Source organism: Geotrypetes seraphini, chromosome 8 (assembly GCF_902459505.1).
Source record: "Geotrypetes seraphini chromosome 8, aGeoSer1.1, whole genome shotgun sequence".
Lineage (NCBI taxonomy): Eukaryota > Metazoa > Chordata > Amphibia > Gymnophiona > Dermophiidae > Geotrypetes > Geotrypetes seraphini.
Genome location: NC_047091.1, coordinates 106,954,964 through 106,973,412, shown reverse-complemented (window position 1 = coordinate 106,973,412; position 18,449 = coordinate 106,954,964). Strand labels below are relative to the sequence as shown.

At 44.2% G+C, this 18,449-nt stretch overlaps 1 protein-coding gene across 5 annotated transcripts in view; it reads right to left on the bottom strand.

Annotated features, from left to right (window-relative positions):
* Positions 1 to 18,449, bottom strand: part of DPP9 (dipeptidyl peptidase 9) — a 96,656-nt gene that overhangs the window by 21,404 nt on the left and 56,803 nt on the right. For all 5 annotated transcript variants that reach the window (XM_033954909.1, XM_033954912.1, XM_033954911.1 and 2 more), the window contains 2 exons: positions 3,736 to 3,797; positions 3,075 to 3,175 (listed from right to left, as the gene is read on the bottom strand). In XM_033954909.1, the coding sequence (XP_033810800.1) occupies positions 3,075 to 3,175; positions 3,736 to 3,797 (163 nt within the window). The remainder of the gene's footprint in view (positions 1 to 3,074; positions 3,176 to 3,735; positions 3,798 to 18,449) is intronic.

Genomic DNA, 18,449 nt, shown 5'->3' with positions numbered 1-18,449 from the left:
TACTCTCTCTATGCCCTTCATGATCTTGTAAGTCTCTATCATATCCCCTCTAAGTCTCCTCTTCTCCAGGGAAAAGAGTCCCAGTTTCTCCAATCTCTCAGCATATGAAAGGTTTTCCATACCTTTTATCAGACGTGTCGCTCTCCTCTGAACCCTCTTGAGTAATGCCATATCCTTCTTAAGGTATGGCGACCAATATTGGACGCAGTACTCCAGATGCGGACACACTATCGCCCGATACAACGGCAGAATAACTTCTTTCGTTCTGGTAGTAATACCCTTCTTGTCAGACCTTATATGTCTCCCATATCTTTCAAAATAGTAAGGATAGCTGCAGAATCCCTTGTGTAAAAGCATATTTTGGGAATTTATCCACAAATACTTCTGCTCAGTCTTCACCCGAGAGGTGCTGGGGCACGGCCCTCAGCTACAGGCAAGGGTTGACTCAGTTGACCCATTTAGTAACTTTGAGTTCATGCCCAGCAGTGTCTACAGTGAGTTGTCAAAGCTCAAGGTTAACAAGGCAATGGGGCCTGACAACCTGCACCCCAGGGTGCTCAGAGAGTTGAGTGATGTCTTGGCGGAGCCGCTATCCGTGCTCTTCAATCTCTCCCTTAGTACAGACAGCGTCCTGTTGGACTGGAAGACGGCTAACGTCATTCCACTCCACAAGAAAGGCTCAAAGATGGAGACAGCAAACTACAGACCAGTGAGTCTCACATCAATAGTGAGCAAACTAATGGAAACTCTAATCAAATGCCAATTGGATACGATCCTGAATGAGGAGAATCTACGGGATCCCCGTAAACATGGATTTACTAAGGGGAGATCCTGCCAATCCAACCTGATCAGCTTCTTTGACTGGGTGACGGGGAAGCTGGATGTTGGGGAGTCCCTGGACATCGTATACCTGGACTTTAGCAAAACATTCGATAGCGTACCACACCGCAGGTTGCTGAGTAAGATGAGTTCTAAAGGATTGGGCGACACATTGACTAAATGGGTTGGGAACTGGTTGGAGGTAGGCTTCAAAGGGTGGTGGTGAACGGCACTCCCTCCGAGATGACAAAATAGCTACCTCTCTCGTGCTTTTGTCAGTGAACACACTGCCCTAAGAAACAAGCTCCAGTTGCCCCCATCAAAATCTGTTAATCTACCACCTCAGATCTGGTCACCAAAACAGCAGACGCCTGAGACAACCATCCTAAAGCTCCTCCATGGCAACAGCTGCAATACCCTTAGATGCTCCAGTGGACTCTTCACTAGGAACAATCATCACAATAGAAGTAGTCGTGCTGTGCTTCACCAAGCTGCTGCTTTCCAAGGCCTTCCTATATGTACCAGACTAGGCACCAAGTACTTCTTTGGCTGACTCATCTCATGCTACTTCTGATCCCAATGTGCACAGAGGGAGGCAAATACTGATTGATCCTGTAACACTTTCCTATTGCTCCCACTAAGTGTCTGCCCTAGCAAAAACAAATGCTCTAAACACTCTGTTTCAGGTGCCACCAAGTCCCCACTATCTGAGGGGACTTCTATTTGCACCGCTTCTGAGGTAAGGGAAAAACAGAAAAGCATCAGAGCTTGTTCCTTCAGCTAAATAACTACTGCCAACCTGGTTCAAGTTGTATTTATTAATTTAGTAGGATTTATTTACCATCTTTGTGAAAAGCTTCACCCAAGGTGATAGGCTAGAGGCTGACCGAAACCGGAATTCTCGGGTTCAACCACAACCAAACCAGCAACAGTTCAGTTTCAGTTGAAAATTAATCCAGCATCCCCTTCCCACCTTCCAAAGGCCCTCCCTGGACCTATTTTAAACCTCTTCAAGGCTGCCACAGGATGCCTGGTGGCCATTTTGAGAATGGAAGCAGCATTGGCAGAAATAACCTCCAGTCAATCATGCTTATGCTGCTTCCAATCCCAAGATGGCCACCAGGACTTGCTGTGACAGGACATCCCAGCAGCCATTTTGGCTGCTGAAACCACAAAGGCAAAAGCGACTGGGAATCGCTCTTGCCCTGAAGACCCAACTAGACTGCCAGAAGGTTTAAAGGTAAGCCCAGGGAACTCCTTCAGGTGGGCGAAGATAGAGAGTAATCTCACCTGGGAGGTAGGGGTCTCTGTTTTATCCAAAATTCTACTTGCATTTTCAGCTGAAACCTAAATTTGGATTTCAGGTTGATTTCAGTGCCGAAACAAATTGAAATTTAGTTGGGCTCTAATATAGGCAATAGATAATTTACAGGAGTAAAAGTATTAAAATGATACACATTATGCTACTTACAATGCCAACACAATACACATTAAAACATCTGTACAGGTCAACTCACTCCACAGATTCTATCTATAATTTTATTTTCTTTTAAACAATTTACACTTGAAGAGAAGCAGAGGAGGGGACTGTAACAATTCCCATAAAGTCCACCCTGGTATGAGAAAAACTTGGACTCCTCCACTTATCACTTGAAAGTGCAGCTGTCCCTGACAGGACCCTGGATCCCCCTTCAATTATCTAGGCTCAAACAGTCAACCAGTTCTCCAACTGGACCTAGGCGCTCTCCCACCAAACCAGTCCTCTGCTGAATAGAATGCTCCTCATCATCTGCTGGAGAGAGAATACTATAGAGCTTTGATTTACTCTTTGGGATCTTGCCAGGAACTTGTGAATTGGGTTGGTAACTGGTGAGTCAGAATACTGGCCTTGATGGACCTTCGGTCTGTCCCACTAAGTATGGCAACTTTTATGTTCTTGTGTACATAATGTCTTTTATAAGGCAGGGCTTACAGTATTTAAGTCCCTGTCTCCATCTATTGGCTGAGGGGTATAATCCATCCATTCTGGATGGTATGGTGAATGAAAACACTGCCAGGAGTAGAGTTTGTATGGAACTCTTTCAAAAGAATGGAAATGATTCATGAACACCATGAACAAAGAAGGGCCACGTCCCTTCTGATCTACTTCTCAAGCACTTTCTGACTTCATAAGGAAAAAAGGAATAGATCCTGACAATTACCAGAGAGAGACCCTACAAGCATACACACCTGGATGAAGGGAGAGAGTCACTTACTATTTGCCATCTCGTGTCCAGCCAGCCCGTGCAATATACTCCACAGTGGGGAAAAGGGTGGTGAAGGGCAGGACTAGCTCCTTATCCTGTGCATATACAATCTACACAAAAATACAAATTAATATTCAAATGGAAATGTAGGGCAGGAAGTTGCATAAGCACTCAATATATCAACTATGAAATAGCATAAAGACAGAAAGCAAAAGTAAGATCCTTCCCCTAGCTCTGAAGAAACCCCTGCTCTAATGAGAGAGAGAGATTAGCACTCGGGAAGCAGTGTTCACTCAAGTCCACATTTAACAAAACCAAAACACAGAAAGCTCAATCTCCCCAGCACTGAGTTTGAACTTCCTTCATTCAACAAAAAAAACAAACAAACAGAAAGGGATAATAGAAAGCTTGCCAGGCCCATCCAACCTGCACAAAAGCCATCTTTTGGTCAAACAGTTGCAAAACTGAAAGAATAAATAATGCAGACTGACTAATTACTGGCTTTAAGCTCAGATACTACTTTCTCCCCACCTCTTTCACTGGAAGACATCATTGATTCTGCGACATACTGTGCCCTCAGTTCTAAAGTATTCATTTTGTCTGTTTAGGGGTCATGAAACCCCCTTCTAGCCTCTTATTGCTCCCCACTTTCCCAAGGCTGCTCACTCACCATCCCCTGGCTATCCTTTTGAAGTTCTGCCAATTTTAAAGTAATCTTGGGATTCTTGCTACCTGCAGAGTACAGAATAAAAAAAGTGAATAAATGACTGAACACTTGAGGGATGTGAAAGCATAAAGACAGTACAGGAACAGACTTCTGATTAGACCCCACTGTTGGGCCAACCAACACCCTGGGCAGAGTGTGCTGGGGTAATATAAACGGAAATGGGGGAAAAGGTCCCCCGCCAATATTCCAGCTGTGTACAGAGATAGGGACTTATGTCTCCTCTGTGGTCATAAACACCAGGGCCTTGCTTAGGTAACATGGCCAGTAGGAGCCTGTCTTACCTTCTAACTACCCTGCTTCAGATCCATAAGCTGCATATGCTGAATCACAAAAATCACAACAAGATTAGGTTCTTACCTCAATAATCTTCTTTCTTGTAGAAGTGTCTAGTAGCTCTGAATGCTAGGGTTATGCATCTGAAGCCACAAATTGCTTGCAGAATGTTGTCAATCATCTTTGAACTCCACCTCCTTCTTTGGCATCTGCTCTTGCCCCCTCAGTTTGTACAAAAGTAATCAAGAAGCACTGTAATGATAGACATAACTGGAAGGAGGGAAACAGGGAAAAAATCCCTGACAGTACAAATCTGTTCTGCTCTGTAACAAACATATCAATGAATATTATAACATTCAAGTAACTTATCAAAACAGAAACCACAACTATGTGCAACCCGCACTAATAGAGTTCAGAGCTACTCCCATGTCCTGCTATCAAGCAGAGACTTGGACCAGACTTTATTTTCTTGCGTGTTGTGTTTTTCTTTTTTCATCTTTTCTGAGAGACAGAGAAGTCTCCAATGCCAAAATGATCCCAAGGGAGAAGGCAGGTGAAGCCCACTTACAGAGTGTGGCTTCAGGACTACTTGACACATCTACAAAAAAAGATTATTGAGGTAAGAACCCAATCTTTCTTTGTAATGCAATGTGTCTAGTAGTCCTGAATGTTAGGGATGTAACAAAGCAGTCCCTTGAGTCTAGGGCAGGCCCACTGAGCTAGCCTTCAAAACAAAGGCCCAAAAGCGGCATCTTTTCTAGCTACTACCATCTGTCAGCCTCAGCATTTTTGGTTGAACCTTACCCCATCTACTCTATAAAACATGGTAAAGGTATGAAGGGTAGATCATGTAGCTGCTCTACATACTTTCTCAGGTGAAACTGCTGAGTCTCCACCCCTGAGGTAGTAACTCCTCTGGTGGAATGCACTTTCAATGCGATTGGCAGCTGCTTACCACAGCACACATATGGCCATTTCAATCCATCTGGAAATCGAGGCCTTAGATACCAGCCTCCCTTTCTTAACCTGATTGGTCAGAATAAAAAGGTGATCCGATACGCAACACTCACTGGTAACTTCGAGGTACCAGAGAAGCATTTGCTTGACATCCAGCAAATGCAACATTTTATCCTGTTTCTTATACTCTGTAGCGTGAAATGTGGGCAGACTTCCTGATTGATGTAGAAGGCAGAGACTGCTTTTAGTAAGAAGGATGGAACTATTATTTGCCACATGGAGCACCTTAAAATTTATTAACAACTTAACGGAGATTCCAGTAGAAAAATCCATGTCAGTCCTTATGGTTGAACTCCAAGATTCAAATTGGCGATTCTAAGATCCTCTGGAAGCATTGTTTGCAGGCAGGTATACGTACGCTAGATGATGTGATATCTAATGGGGAAATGCTTGATTTTTCACGACTGCAACAATCATTCGGTATTTCAAAATCTCAAATATATAAGTGGTTGCAGTTTAAGTTCCCTGATTGGTGAAATCTCAAAAATCAGTATAGCTTGCCAGCCTATGTTTCCAGACAGATTTGCTGGGGCATCAGGCAGCCAAGTGGTATAAATTAATATCTGGCTATATGAATAAGAAACCAAAAACAAGTTTGAGAGATATTTGGAGCATTGAGATTAAGCAGCAGATTTCTGCTACTCAATGGCCATGGATTTGGTCTTGGAGGATGAGGTGTACAGCGTCACCATCTATGAGACAAACCTAGTTTTTTTGGTTGCATAGAAGTTTTTGGACCCCTGTTCGTTTGCAGAAATTAGATAGTTCTAAGTCAAATAGATGCTGGCACTGTCATCTCAATATAGGGACACTGGATCATCTATTGTTCTATTGTCCTTTGATACTAAGTTTTTGGAGATCTATATGGGGATATATTACTCTGATTCTGGAGACTGTGGTTCCGCTGTCATATGAAGCGGTATTATGTAGGACGCTGTTATCTCCTACATCTCCAGTAGACAGACATAAAAACAGGTTATTGGGTATAATGACTGGGTTAGCCATCCAAATGATTACGAAAAACTGGAAGAATTGTGTCCGCTTAAATTTCACTTTTTGATGGAATTCGATATGCTTGTGTTATCGTTATGAGAAAATGATGTCTGAACAAAGGGGTAATATTAAGTGGTTTAATCTGACGTGGGGTCCATTGACCAATTTTATTGATTCTAATTGAATGGTTTTCCCCTTTACTTTTGGTTATACTCTTTACTTCTAGGGAAGGTGGGTGGGTGGGAAGTAGAAGGATAATGTATAGGGTCTGTGTTATTTATGAGTTGTTAGTACTATTGTATGGGTATCTTGAATATATTGAAATCAGGGGGGAGGGGGATAAAATTATTCTTACGTATTTCACTGATGGATATATAAGTGCTGTTTTTTTCAGGTAACTTGTTTTGCAATTTTTGTATGCACTGTTTTTAGAATGAAAATGAATAAAGATATATTTTTTAAAAAGAAGGATGGAACTAAAACATTTGCACAAATGTATTCATTTTATGTACACCGCCTAGGCTTTTAGGCAGTATATCAAATATATTAAACTTGAAACTGTGCACAAGGAAAGCCCTGCTTCTGTAATCTTAAGGAATGGGTCCTTACAGGACAGAGCTGCCTTGTAACTCGAAGGCTCGTCTCACCAATGTAATCACTACCAGAAACATTGTCTTGACCATAAGATCCAGAAGGGAAGCTTCCCATAAGGGCTCATATGGAGCTCTACTGAGATCCTGCAATACTGTGTTAAGATTCCAGGATGGGAATGGGAGACGCACTGGAGAGTGCAACCGAAGAGCCCCTTTAATGAAATGGGCAACATCTGGTGAAAGACCAGAGAGCCTCTTCAACCTCCCCTCTCCCTGAATGGAAACAGGAAAGGCCTGCAATCTGCACTTTCAGTGATCTGACCGATAGACCTTTCTGAAATCCATTTTGCAAAAACTCCAGGACTACCGAAATTGGAGCTTGTAAGGGCTCCACATTATCCACAGCACACCAGTGCTGAAAGGACTTCCAGGTCTTAGCGTAGGCTGCCACAGTCAACGGTTTCTTAGCTCTAAGCAGAGTGGTGATGACCAAGTCAAGGCAGCCCACTCAAGAACCATGCTGTAAGCTCAAAGTGTTCAGGATTCTCTATAAAGACCGGTCCCCAAGTGAGAAGATCCACTTGGACTGTCAGTCTGAGGCCTTTGTCCCTCTGGAGATGAACTAGGTCCATATACCATAGTCTGTGGGACCAAAAGGGCACCACTAGGGCTACCAACCCTGGAGACTCGCAATGCTGCAAATGATTTTACCTAGCATGGGCCACAGGGGAAACTTGTACAAGAGTCTTTTCTCCGGCCACAGTTGGACTAACACATCCAACCTCACACATTTTCCATTACCGCTATGTGCGTGGCCGAGAGAGCCTGCAAATGAGCTTCCACCCTCTAAAAGAGTTGAGCTTCTAGACGTAACAGGCGCTTCTGATGCCTCCTCGCCTGTTGACATAGGCCACCGCTGTCACATTATCTGAGAAGACTCCAACTACCTTACCTTCCAGAGACTTCTTCAGTGCCTGCACCACTAGCCGAAAGGCTCTGAGTTCTAGGCAATTTATGGACTACATTTGCTGAGCCAGTGACCAATGGTCCTGAACTGGGTACCTGTTGCAATGACCCCCCCAAAATCCATAAAGGCTGGCATCAGTTGTTAGTATCTCCCACTACCGCTATGACCGACCGAACGTTTTCCATGCGGAAGTATGGCACTTTCAGTGCAGCATTGACTGACTTGAGGTCCAGAATTGGTCTCCAGTCATCTGAGCCTTTCTTTGGCATGAAGTATATGGAGTATCTGTCTGAGCCCAATTCTTTGTCCGGGACTGACTCTATGGCCAGAGAATTTACAAAAAAGTCCAGAGGGCAGGCACAGAACTTGATTTTGTAACCTTCTCAAACAACTTCTAGGTCCCAACGGTCTGTGCCAATCTGAGCCCAGACTGAGCAATAGGCCAACAGCCTGCCCCCTATCTTGGGGTGGAGGGAGGGCTTGGCCCCTCCCTGGCATCATTATGCTTTCTTGGAGGCTGGAGAGGGGTAAGAGTCAGAGCCTTGCTGTCTTCTGCTCCCAATGAACCTCTGCTGAAAGGACCTGTGTCACTTGGCCTCTCGCATAAGGATAGAATCATTGAGAGCCTTGAAAATTCCCTTCTCCTAGATCCCGAGCCATCTGCGGTCTGCTGTCTGCTGTCCAGCAAAGCCTTAGAGTGACAGTCCATAACATTGGCCATCTGGTCATCCAAACTAGAGAGTTGCGCGGGGACAGAAATCCCACCCGTCCCCGCCAGAGTCCCACCCATCCCCGTGAGGAATCCCTCTGTCCCCACCCGTCCCCGTGAGGAATCCCCTCCGTCCCCGCCCGTCCCTATAAACTTCAGAAATAGTTATTTCATTTAATTATGCTACTGAATTAAAGGCTCTGGTAGAAACCCATTTACAAATAAGCAAAAAGACTTTATTAATTTGGAAATATTAATTGGGAAGAATACATACTTTGTAAACGGGTTTCTACCAGAGCCTCTTTTGTTTATAAATTTTTATCAACACAACTAATATACTACTTTATCCTGAAGCAAAAATTAAAAAAAAAAAGAAATAGAATTATTTTCCTACCTTTATTGCCTGGTTTCTGCTTTCCTCATGTTCTCATTCAGTTCCTTCCATCCACTGTCTCTCTTCCTTCTGCGTCTTCCATTTGCTCTGTTACTGTGCCTCTCCCTTTCTCCCCCCTTCCAAATTGGTCTGGTACCCATCTTCTTCCCTCCGCTCCCCCCATAGTCTGGCATCTCTGTCTTCTTCCCTGCTAGCGTCTTCTCCCCACTCTCTCTTCCCCATTTCCTTTCAGCATCCTTCTCCCCCCCATCTTCCCCATGTCCTGTCAGCATCCTTCTCCCCCCTCTTCTTCCCCATGTCCTTTCAGCGTCCTTCTCCCTCTCTGTCTTCCCCATGTCCTTTCAGCGTCCTTCTCCACCCCTTTGTCTTCCCCATGTGCTTTCAGTGACCTCCCCCCCCCCCGTCTTCCCCATGGCCTTTCAGCGTCCTTCTCCACCCCTTTGTCTTCTCCAGTGCTTTCAGCATCCTTCTCCCCCGCCCCGGGTGCAGCACAGCCGGCCAGGTCCCCTTACTTTTGTGGCGCTTCCCCGACCGACCGATCGACAACAGCCCCGGTCTGACAAACCTCCCTGCCCTTAACCGCGAATCTAAATTTCCTTAGATTTGCGGTTAAGGGCAGGGAGGTTTGTCGGACCGGGGCTGTTGTCGGTCAGTCGGGGAAGCGCCACAAAAGTAAGGGGACCTGGCCGGCTGTGCTGCACCGGGGCGGACCGCCCCCCTCCCTTGGTAGCCACTCGAGCCGCGAGGCTACTCTACTCTCCTTCTCCTTACCTGCCCGCAGCACAGAGCCGAACGGAAGTCTTCCCGACGTCAGCGCTGACGTCGGGAAGACTTCCGTTCGGCTCTGTGGCGTGCTGCAAGCAGAGCAGGTAGGGGGAAAAGCTGCGCGACTTAGTACATCCAGCCCCGCAGGAACCCCGCGACCCTCGGAGGCGTCCCCACGTGATCCCCGCGACCCTAGGGTGCATCCCCACAGGATTCCCGTGACCCTAGGGGGCGTCCCCACGGGATCCCTGTGACCCGAAGGGGGAACCTGCGGGATTCCCGTCGTCCCCGTGCAGCTCTCTAATCCAAACCCTTACCAAATAGAATCTTCCCCAGAAAGGAGAGTCTGCTCAGTATGGCTTTGGAGGCTGAAGCTCTTGCCCACTCTATGATCCAGAGTATTCACCACACAGAGATAACATAGGCTGACACCTTGCTCATGACTCCGATGATGTAATATAGAGCATCTGCTATATAGTTCACATCAGATAGGAGCATTTGAAGGTCTTTGTTTTCCTCCGAGGCCGAGACTCAAGCCAGTCAGGTGTGGTAAGTATGTGTCACAAAGGAAGCTGAGGCTGCCACCTTAATCCCTAGGGACAAAGAACATAAGATTTGCCACTGCTGGGTCAGACCAGTGGTCCATCTTGCCCAGCAGTCCGCTCACGTGGCGGCTCTTAGGTCAAAGACCAGTGCCCTATTAAGAGTCTAGCCTTAGCTGCATATGTTCTGTTCTAGTAGAACTTATCCAACCTTTTCTTGAATCCCTGAAGTGTGCTTTCCCCTATAATAGCCTCTGGAAGAGCGTTCCAGATTTCTACCACTCTCTGGGTGAAGAAGAACTTCCTAATGTTTGTATGGAATCTTTTCCCTTCTAACTTTAGCGACTGCCCTCTCGCTCTCTTCACCCTGGAGAGGGTGAACAATCTCTCTTTCTCTACTAAGTCAATTCCCTTCAATATCTTGAATGTTTTGATCATGTCCCCTCTCAGTCTTCTCTTCTCAAGGGAGAAGAGTCCCAGTTTCTCTAGCCTCTCATTGTACGGCAACTCCCCCAATCCCCTTAACCATTTTTGTTGCTCTTCTCTGGACCCTTTTGAGTAATACTATGTCCTTTTTCATGTACAACGACCAGTGTTGGACGCAGTATTCCAGGTGGGGGCATACCATGGCCCAGTATAACAGCATGATAACCTTTTCAGATCAGTTTGTGATCCCCTTCTTAATCATTCCTAGCATTCTGTTTGCCCTTTTCGCCGCCGCTGCGCATTACGCAGACGTTTTCATTGACTTGTCTACAAGTACTCCTAAGTCTCTTTCCTGGAGGCTCTCTCCGAGTATAGCACCGGAATCCTGTATTCGTGCATATGGTTTTTGTTACCGACATGCATCACCTTGCACTTATCCACGTTGAACCTCATTTGCCATTTCGCGGCCCATTCCTCGAGCGTATTTATGTCTCTTTGTAGGTCTTCGCAATCCTTCTGTGTCCTCACTACTCTGAATAACTTTGTATCATCCGCAAATTTGATCACCTCACTCGTCGTGCCAATTTCTAGGTCATTTATAAATATGTTGAATAGCACTGAACCCTGCAGCACTCCACTCGTGACCCTTTTCCAGTCCGAGTACTATCCATTCACCCCCACTGTCTGTTTCCTATCCGCCAACCAGTTTTTAATCCACATGAGTACAGCACCTTCGATTCCATGGCTAGCAATTTTTTGAAGTAGACGTTTAAGCTTCAAATTGTCTCGAGGACCATGTCTACTTTACCAATCCTGAGTATCCTTTAATCTCACATCTCCTTCACTAGGCAAGGAGGTTCATTTGGTGACCTGCGCCACCAACGAATCCACCTTCGGCTGAACAAACAACTGCTAGAAATCCAGAGCCATATGGCAAAGCTTGGACATAGTCTTAGCCACTTGCAGGGTTCCCTGTGGCGACTCCTAGTAGTCCGTGATCAGCTTTGTGATGTTTGGATGCGATGAATAGAATGCAGTCAGAGTATCTGAGCCACTCATAATTGAGCACCGCGATGAGGAGACTGGAGAAACTTCCAGCTTCAATTCGCGCAGCAAGGTAGATATAATGCTCAAGAGCTCAGAGGCTTTGAACAGCCGGTGCCCCGTCGGGTCTTCCCCTGGTCCAGAGCCAGTACCGCTGTTCTCATGCAGAGAACCAGACTCTGCCAGAGAAACTGCATCCTGGGACAATAATGGCATGGAATCAGACTTTCCATCCTTCTAGTCCATGTAAGACTGAGCATCTTGGTCAAGTTCTGTGTTCTCGTCTGGTCAGGGTGCATGCTGAGGGGAGAACGCCTGTTCCACCGCTTCTGTTGCGCTTAATATAGAGGCTGATGACCCTCAGCAGTTCAAATAGACTTTTAAGGCTCACAAAATTCAAGGTGAAGTCTTGCACTGAGGGTCTCAAGAACCTCAGCAGGGAACTCCTGCAGGTCCTCCTTTGCTCAGTAGCAACCACATGTCTGCGCTTAGCCAATGCACCTTCGGAGGGCTATGGAAAGGGTCTATTTCCTTGGGATCGTGCCTCCTATAGATCCTCAGTCCTGGAGCTGCACCCAGCTGAACCTAAGGCTCCCATCCCTCCTCGGCGTGCTCTGCTGCACAGGAGACATGGACACTCCTCGGCCAGCCAGCCAGTACAAACCTGCATGATACAGGGGTACGAAGGCCTGAGTCCATCCCTATTGATTTTAAGTAAAATGAAGGGGTTCTTATGCAGATGGAGGCTTTATTTAAATAAATAAATAAATAAAGACTGTTTAAAATCCAAAATGGCCGTCAGCAAAATCATGCAAAAAACGGCCCATGGGGACTCTCCTGAAGCACAAAAAAATGCAGGGTAAGGGGTTCTAGAGATAGAAGACTTTGGCTCTGGCTGTAGAAACTTTCACATTTCACTTGTGAAGAACCCTTGATTTTTTCCATAGGCTATATAATAGCCTTATTCACTGTGTCATGTGTCTGCCTGCTTCAGCTTAGGAGTGTACCTGGGACAAATGGAGAAGAACTCTGCCTCATAGGTTCACTGGATGAACTTGATCTATGAGCTCCCAGTCGGACTGATGTCGGACTGAGCCTCAACCCCCAGAAAATCACACGCTGCAAAGAGGGAGAGAACCATGTAAGCAGCCCACTATTAAGCCCAGCCAAGCCAGGACAGAGCCAAACAGCCTGCACTCAAGCTCCTGATAAATCGGAGATGCAATCAACTATGCAGGGGACGGCCCTTGAGCTCCAAAAAAAATACAAATGCAGGCTGGCTAGCTAGGTGTCTCCAAGGGCTGATCCTGCAAGCAGCAGACTTTCGCAATATGTATCTGCGTCTTCTCCTAGGCAGAGGTCCCAACAAGTGGGAACCTCAAGGCACTGAGCCTCCAAAGGCACTGTGCCTCAAAAATACAAAAAACAACCCAAAAAACATATTAAGAAAAAATACCCATAAATAATAAAATTGCAGAGCAGATTAGAAACACTTCAGAGCAACTTGCTTGCAGAAAAAAAAATGAGGGGGCAGGAGCAGCTGCCTGGGAAGGAGATGGAGTTCAAAGATGATTAATCAAAAAAAAACAGGAGAATCACCTCCACAAAATAACAAACAAACAGTGGAGATGTCCAAGATCATCAAGATGCTCTTTATTTCAAATCTCAGCTTTTATTGATATATTGGCTTGACAAGTGTTTCGGCCTCTACGGCAAGACATACTAACAACGTATCTTTGAGAGCATACCAGCGACGCACCTCAACGAGTGGGCTTAAAAGACGGTCGTTGGACGTTTGCTTGTTAGCACATGTATAAGTGAATGCAGGACAGCATCTTTTTGATGTTTTAATTGGAATATAGTATATTCCACAATAAAGAAAATCTGTTAGTTAAAAAGACTCCTGAAGCAGGCCGTATAGGCCAAAACATATGTCGAGCTAATATATCAATAAAAGCTGAGATTTTAAATAAAAATCATCTTGATGATCTTGGACATCACTGTTTGTTTGTTCAAAGATGATTGACAGCATTCTACAAGCAACTTGCAGGTTCAAATGCATAACCCTAGCATTCAGGACTACTAGACATAATGCACTAGAACATCTTATTAGATTTTATCAAATTAATTACCACCTTGTTATGTTTGTTATCAGAAGTTGTGCATTGCGAAAAGAAAAAATAGGGTTGCACATTTAACACATTAATAGCAGGTCTCTCTCCCTCACCTGCGACCAACCAGCATTGCCCCATTTCCCTGCTCACATGGGCTGCAGAGGCTGTCTGCCATGTCTCGGGGCAATCCTACTGCTGTGGCAAGAGAAAGATGCCAGACAGAAGAGCTCCCGAGACTGCTGGTATAGGGAAGGCAAAGCCTTGCATCTGCGACCCAGAAATAATGGTCAAGGTACAAGCCTACAGCACTTGGAGTCCAAGGCAAGAGAGGAGAGGCTCTGAGAAGCAGCAATGGGGCCCAGAAGTGACCTGGTAAAATGGAAGGCCACAGCCTAGGCTTGTAGCTGTGTTCTCCCACTTTCCTATCTGCCCCTCTGAGCCTTCTGAACTTGCCTTTAAATGTTGCAGTGCTACAGAGGGGCAGGCTTCAGCCAGATCAGAGAAGCTGCAGCTTTAAAGGCAAGATCAGAGGGCTAAGAGGGGTGGGTAGAAGGAGCGTGAATGTGAGAGAACACGGACCATGGGTAGTGGAGAAGTTTGAAAGGGACAGATGCTGGAAATAAGGGATGGAAAAAAATAAAAAAGAAAGACTGTGCCCATTGAGAGGATGGGAAAGGGAGGAGAAGAGAGACTTGAGGAGACAGTGCCCATGAATGGAGGAAAAGAAATGGAAACTAAATAGATCTAAGGAAGAAAGATGAATGTGAAAGATATATATAGGGCAGGAAGTGAAAGAGGAGAAACAAGCAATAATGAAATGACAAGAGGCCTTGGAAACAGAGTTCACAGTACAGAACTGTGCTGGGGGAAAAGGGAAGCAGAACTAGAGACAGGGAAATGAGATGATTAGAAAGATAGTGTCACCATACAATAAAGGTAAGAAATGATTTTAGTTTTACTTTAACAATTAAAATATGTCAGTTTTGAGAATTTACATCGGCTATCTCTATACTGAACTGTAAAGGAGGAAATATGAGGGAGTGTTTTATGCGATTGTGTGATTAAAATTTTTAATTGATGCACAGTCCTAGAAAAAAAATTATTTCCTTGTCATGCACATCAAGTATGTTCAGGGCATATGGATTTGTGTCCATCTACCAGCAGGTGGAGACAGAATACAGAACTGTGTTGTGCCTTAATAAAACCTTGTGCTAGAGAATGACATGGGGACCGTTTACCGCAGTAAACCGTGGTCACTGCAGTAAATCCACAGGAATGGAGACATTAGTTTAATAGTCCAATGTTTCCATAGATTGCAAATGATCAGATCACTTGCTAAATTGTTAGAACCTTCTTCCTTAAACATCCTAATCCATTCCTTAGTGATATCATGTATTGATTATTGCAATGCCCTCTATAAATGCATAACAAAAAAGAACTAAGACGCCTTCAAATTGTACAAAACACCGCAATAAAAATTATATTTAACGCCAAAAAATACGACGTTTCCCCTCTCATGCGTAAAGCACACTGGTTGCCTATAGAACACAGGATTAGTTACAAAATTGTATTACTTACATTTAAAACACGCCAAAGTAACCAACCAGATTTTATCAATAGTCTATTAATTCCCCACTGTCCATCTAAAACACTTTGTTCTATGACACAAAACCTTCTTGCGATTCCATCCCTAAAACAAATTAACACAATAAGATCAAATAACCTTGCAGTGACTGCGCCATCACTCTGGAATTCTATTCCTAATTACATTCGTGAAGAAGTATCTCTGATTCATTTTAAAACAAAGTTAAAAACATTTGTTTCAAGATGCATTTGATACCTAATTGCCCTTGTAAGGGCTAAACAAATGCCAACTGCAGAAGGCATTTTCCTTTCTCTCCCTCTCGTTTTTTCCTTAATTTTCTCTTTTTAAAATATTGTAGTTCCTCCTCTTTTCCCATTTGTTTCTGTTTGTCATTGTCTGAACTTATTATATAGATTTTATTAGTTAAATGCTTACCCCTATTTTATATGACAAAAGCTGTATTTTTATTGTACACTGCTCAGAAGTTTGATTGAGCAGTATAAGAGATTTTAAATAAACTTGAAACTTAAACTTGAAGACCTTTAACTGCCCCACGGGAATGGGGACAAGACCTTTTACCGCCCTGTGGGAGAGGTGAAAAGTCTTGCTCCTGTGGTAAAAAGATTGCACTCATGTCAGACTCGGCATCTTCTTCCCTTGCACCTATTTTACCTTCAGGAGTCAGCCATGCCACGATGAAGACAGAAGGAACCCAAAACCAAAGCCTTGAGACCAATGTGATTTGAACAATAAAATTACCAGACAACAAAAGGTAGAAAAAAATAAAATTATTTTATATTTTGTGATTAGAATATTTCAGATTTGAAATATGTATCCTGGTATTGGACATAACTGGGGACCACAAAGCCCAGGCCGTGCTTCCAGCTGGCTTAGGGCGCTCTCTCTGACCAGGGGGCAGTTGCCCTAGTTGCACTCCCCTAACTCTATTCCTACCATGTGTGACTGAAGTATTCTGTTAGCTTGATTTTTCTATGTAGCATTCTGTAGTAATTTGGTTTGTTCAGCTTTCACAATAGTGGAGGGGATATTTGTGAAAGGCAGGGGAGACAGGGGTTTTGTTGATCCTTGCTCTATATTATTTGTGTTTATAAAATGACAATTGTACAGAATAGTGTCTTTTTTTATACTTTAATAAAATAAGTCCAGTATAAAATCATAGCTATTCGAGGCTTGTGCAGATGGGATCTGGATAGTTTGCAGGACGGCGACTGAGCTCGCAGGAATGGAGACTAAGCTCGTGGGGATGGGGCAGGGACGAGCTCACAGGGACGGAGCGGGAATGGTGATAATTTTTTTTCCCCGTGTCATTCTCTGTGCAGCTCAGACAATTCAATATTCCATCTTCAACAGCTAGTAGATGGTTAATGGGCAGCTACTGGTTTGGATTTTACTTTTAACTTCTGAACTGGGTAGTTATTAGTTTTTTTTTAAATTATTTATATTCCACATATCCTACAATTCTATGCGGATTACAAATTATTCAGGTACTCAACTATTTTTACCTATCTGTCCGGGCGGGCTCACACTCTTATCTAATGTAACTGGGGCACTGGGGGAATTAAGGGACTTGCCCAGGGTCACAAAGAGCAGTTCGGGATTTGAACCCACAACCCCAGAGTATTGGGGCTGTAGCACTACACACTCCCACAACACAACAGAAGTTATGGGGTAGGACCAGTGCATTTCTATGGAGAAGGGCTGCTGATACTGCAGTATAATTGGTCTTTCAGGGGAATACCTGGTGGTGCGATGCCTCCCCCAACCCCCTGGAGGCTCTCCATTTCTTCTCCTGCCTTCACTAAAGAAAACACTTACTAACAGAAAAGCAGCGTGTGAAAGGAGAGGTGGGGCTGTGGGTAAGAACTGCATTTGTCCTAGCTGTAGGAATTTCTGTGTGTTCAGAGTATTCCTTTGTCTCTGGCAAATGATCAGACCATGCAGTTTCTGAACTGACTGCCAAGGCAGCTCCTGACCCAGGTGGAGAACTGAGCATCAGATGAGCAGAGGGTACTCACTGACATTTTAAGCTCCATTACAAAATCAAAACATAAAAGAAGACATAAAACTACTGAATTGGATCTCGAGCAAAGATGATACTTGGAGAGTCCTTCTCCCTCCCTTCTCATCTCTTGTCCACTGCTGTCTTCTGATTTTCCCTAAGGAGGGGGTTTAGCTAATTAGATGGGAAGTTGCTTCCTTACCTCAAAACATGTGAAGAGCTTCAAACTCTGCAAAGTTTATTCCAAGATGCAATACCAGTTAGTGGAAACAGAAAGGAGTTTGTACCTACACTATGAAGTGGGATGTTTTCTTCTTTTTTGGATAACCCTGATGGAGCTGATGGTAGGGGCCAAGCGTTTAGGACAATAATAGAGTTTATTTCAAAATGGTAGGCCTCCTAAGAAGGAAAGGGGTGGGATTTGATATATGTCTTTTTGTGGTTAACAATTTTAGACTTGAAGATGACAATCAGATTTAGACAACTTTTGGGAATTTTGGCTTATTCAAAAATATTTTACTTAATTTTGATTATTTTGAGCATTGAACAATAGCTAGGATGTATTTTGTATAGTTAGCTGGTTTATTGCTCAATTTTGTAATGTCTTTTATTAATATTGTTAACCATCTCTAGAACCAGCAGTTAGGACTGTATATAAACATTTTATGTTTACATATTATTTACAAGTACTTATTTTGTACCCGGGGCAATGGAGGGTTAAGTATCTTGCCCAGTCACAAGAAGCTGCAGTGGGAAATCAAATCCAGTTACTTTGGTTCTCAGGCCACTGCACTAAGCAATAGGCTACATTCCAATCCAGAGCAGTCTGTCTACCCCCTTTTAATTGCTGCTTAGTGTTAAAAGACCCCAAATGCTTAATTTTTAAAAAATCTTTCTCTCACCAATATAAAAATGGGAAAGTTCATGAATACTACATATCTATCCTCGGGCATGACAGCCTACACAGCTCTGGTTTTCTAATTCAGTTGAGCGTCAACCAACTGTCTGCCTTATGGCTGCTGTGTCCCCATCCTTGTAACAGCTGTGCATACTGAGCAGCAAAACAGAAAAGACTTAGTAACTGCTGAATGATTTCATAACCCAACCCGCAGTTCCTCATAGTCCACAGAGTTGGCTGCCATTTTAGATCCATGTTCTGCGTCTCAGTTTGCCGAGCCAGTTTGTGGTCCTTCCATTGAAACTGCACGTACAACT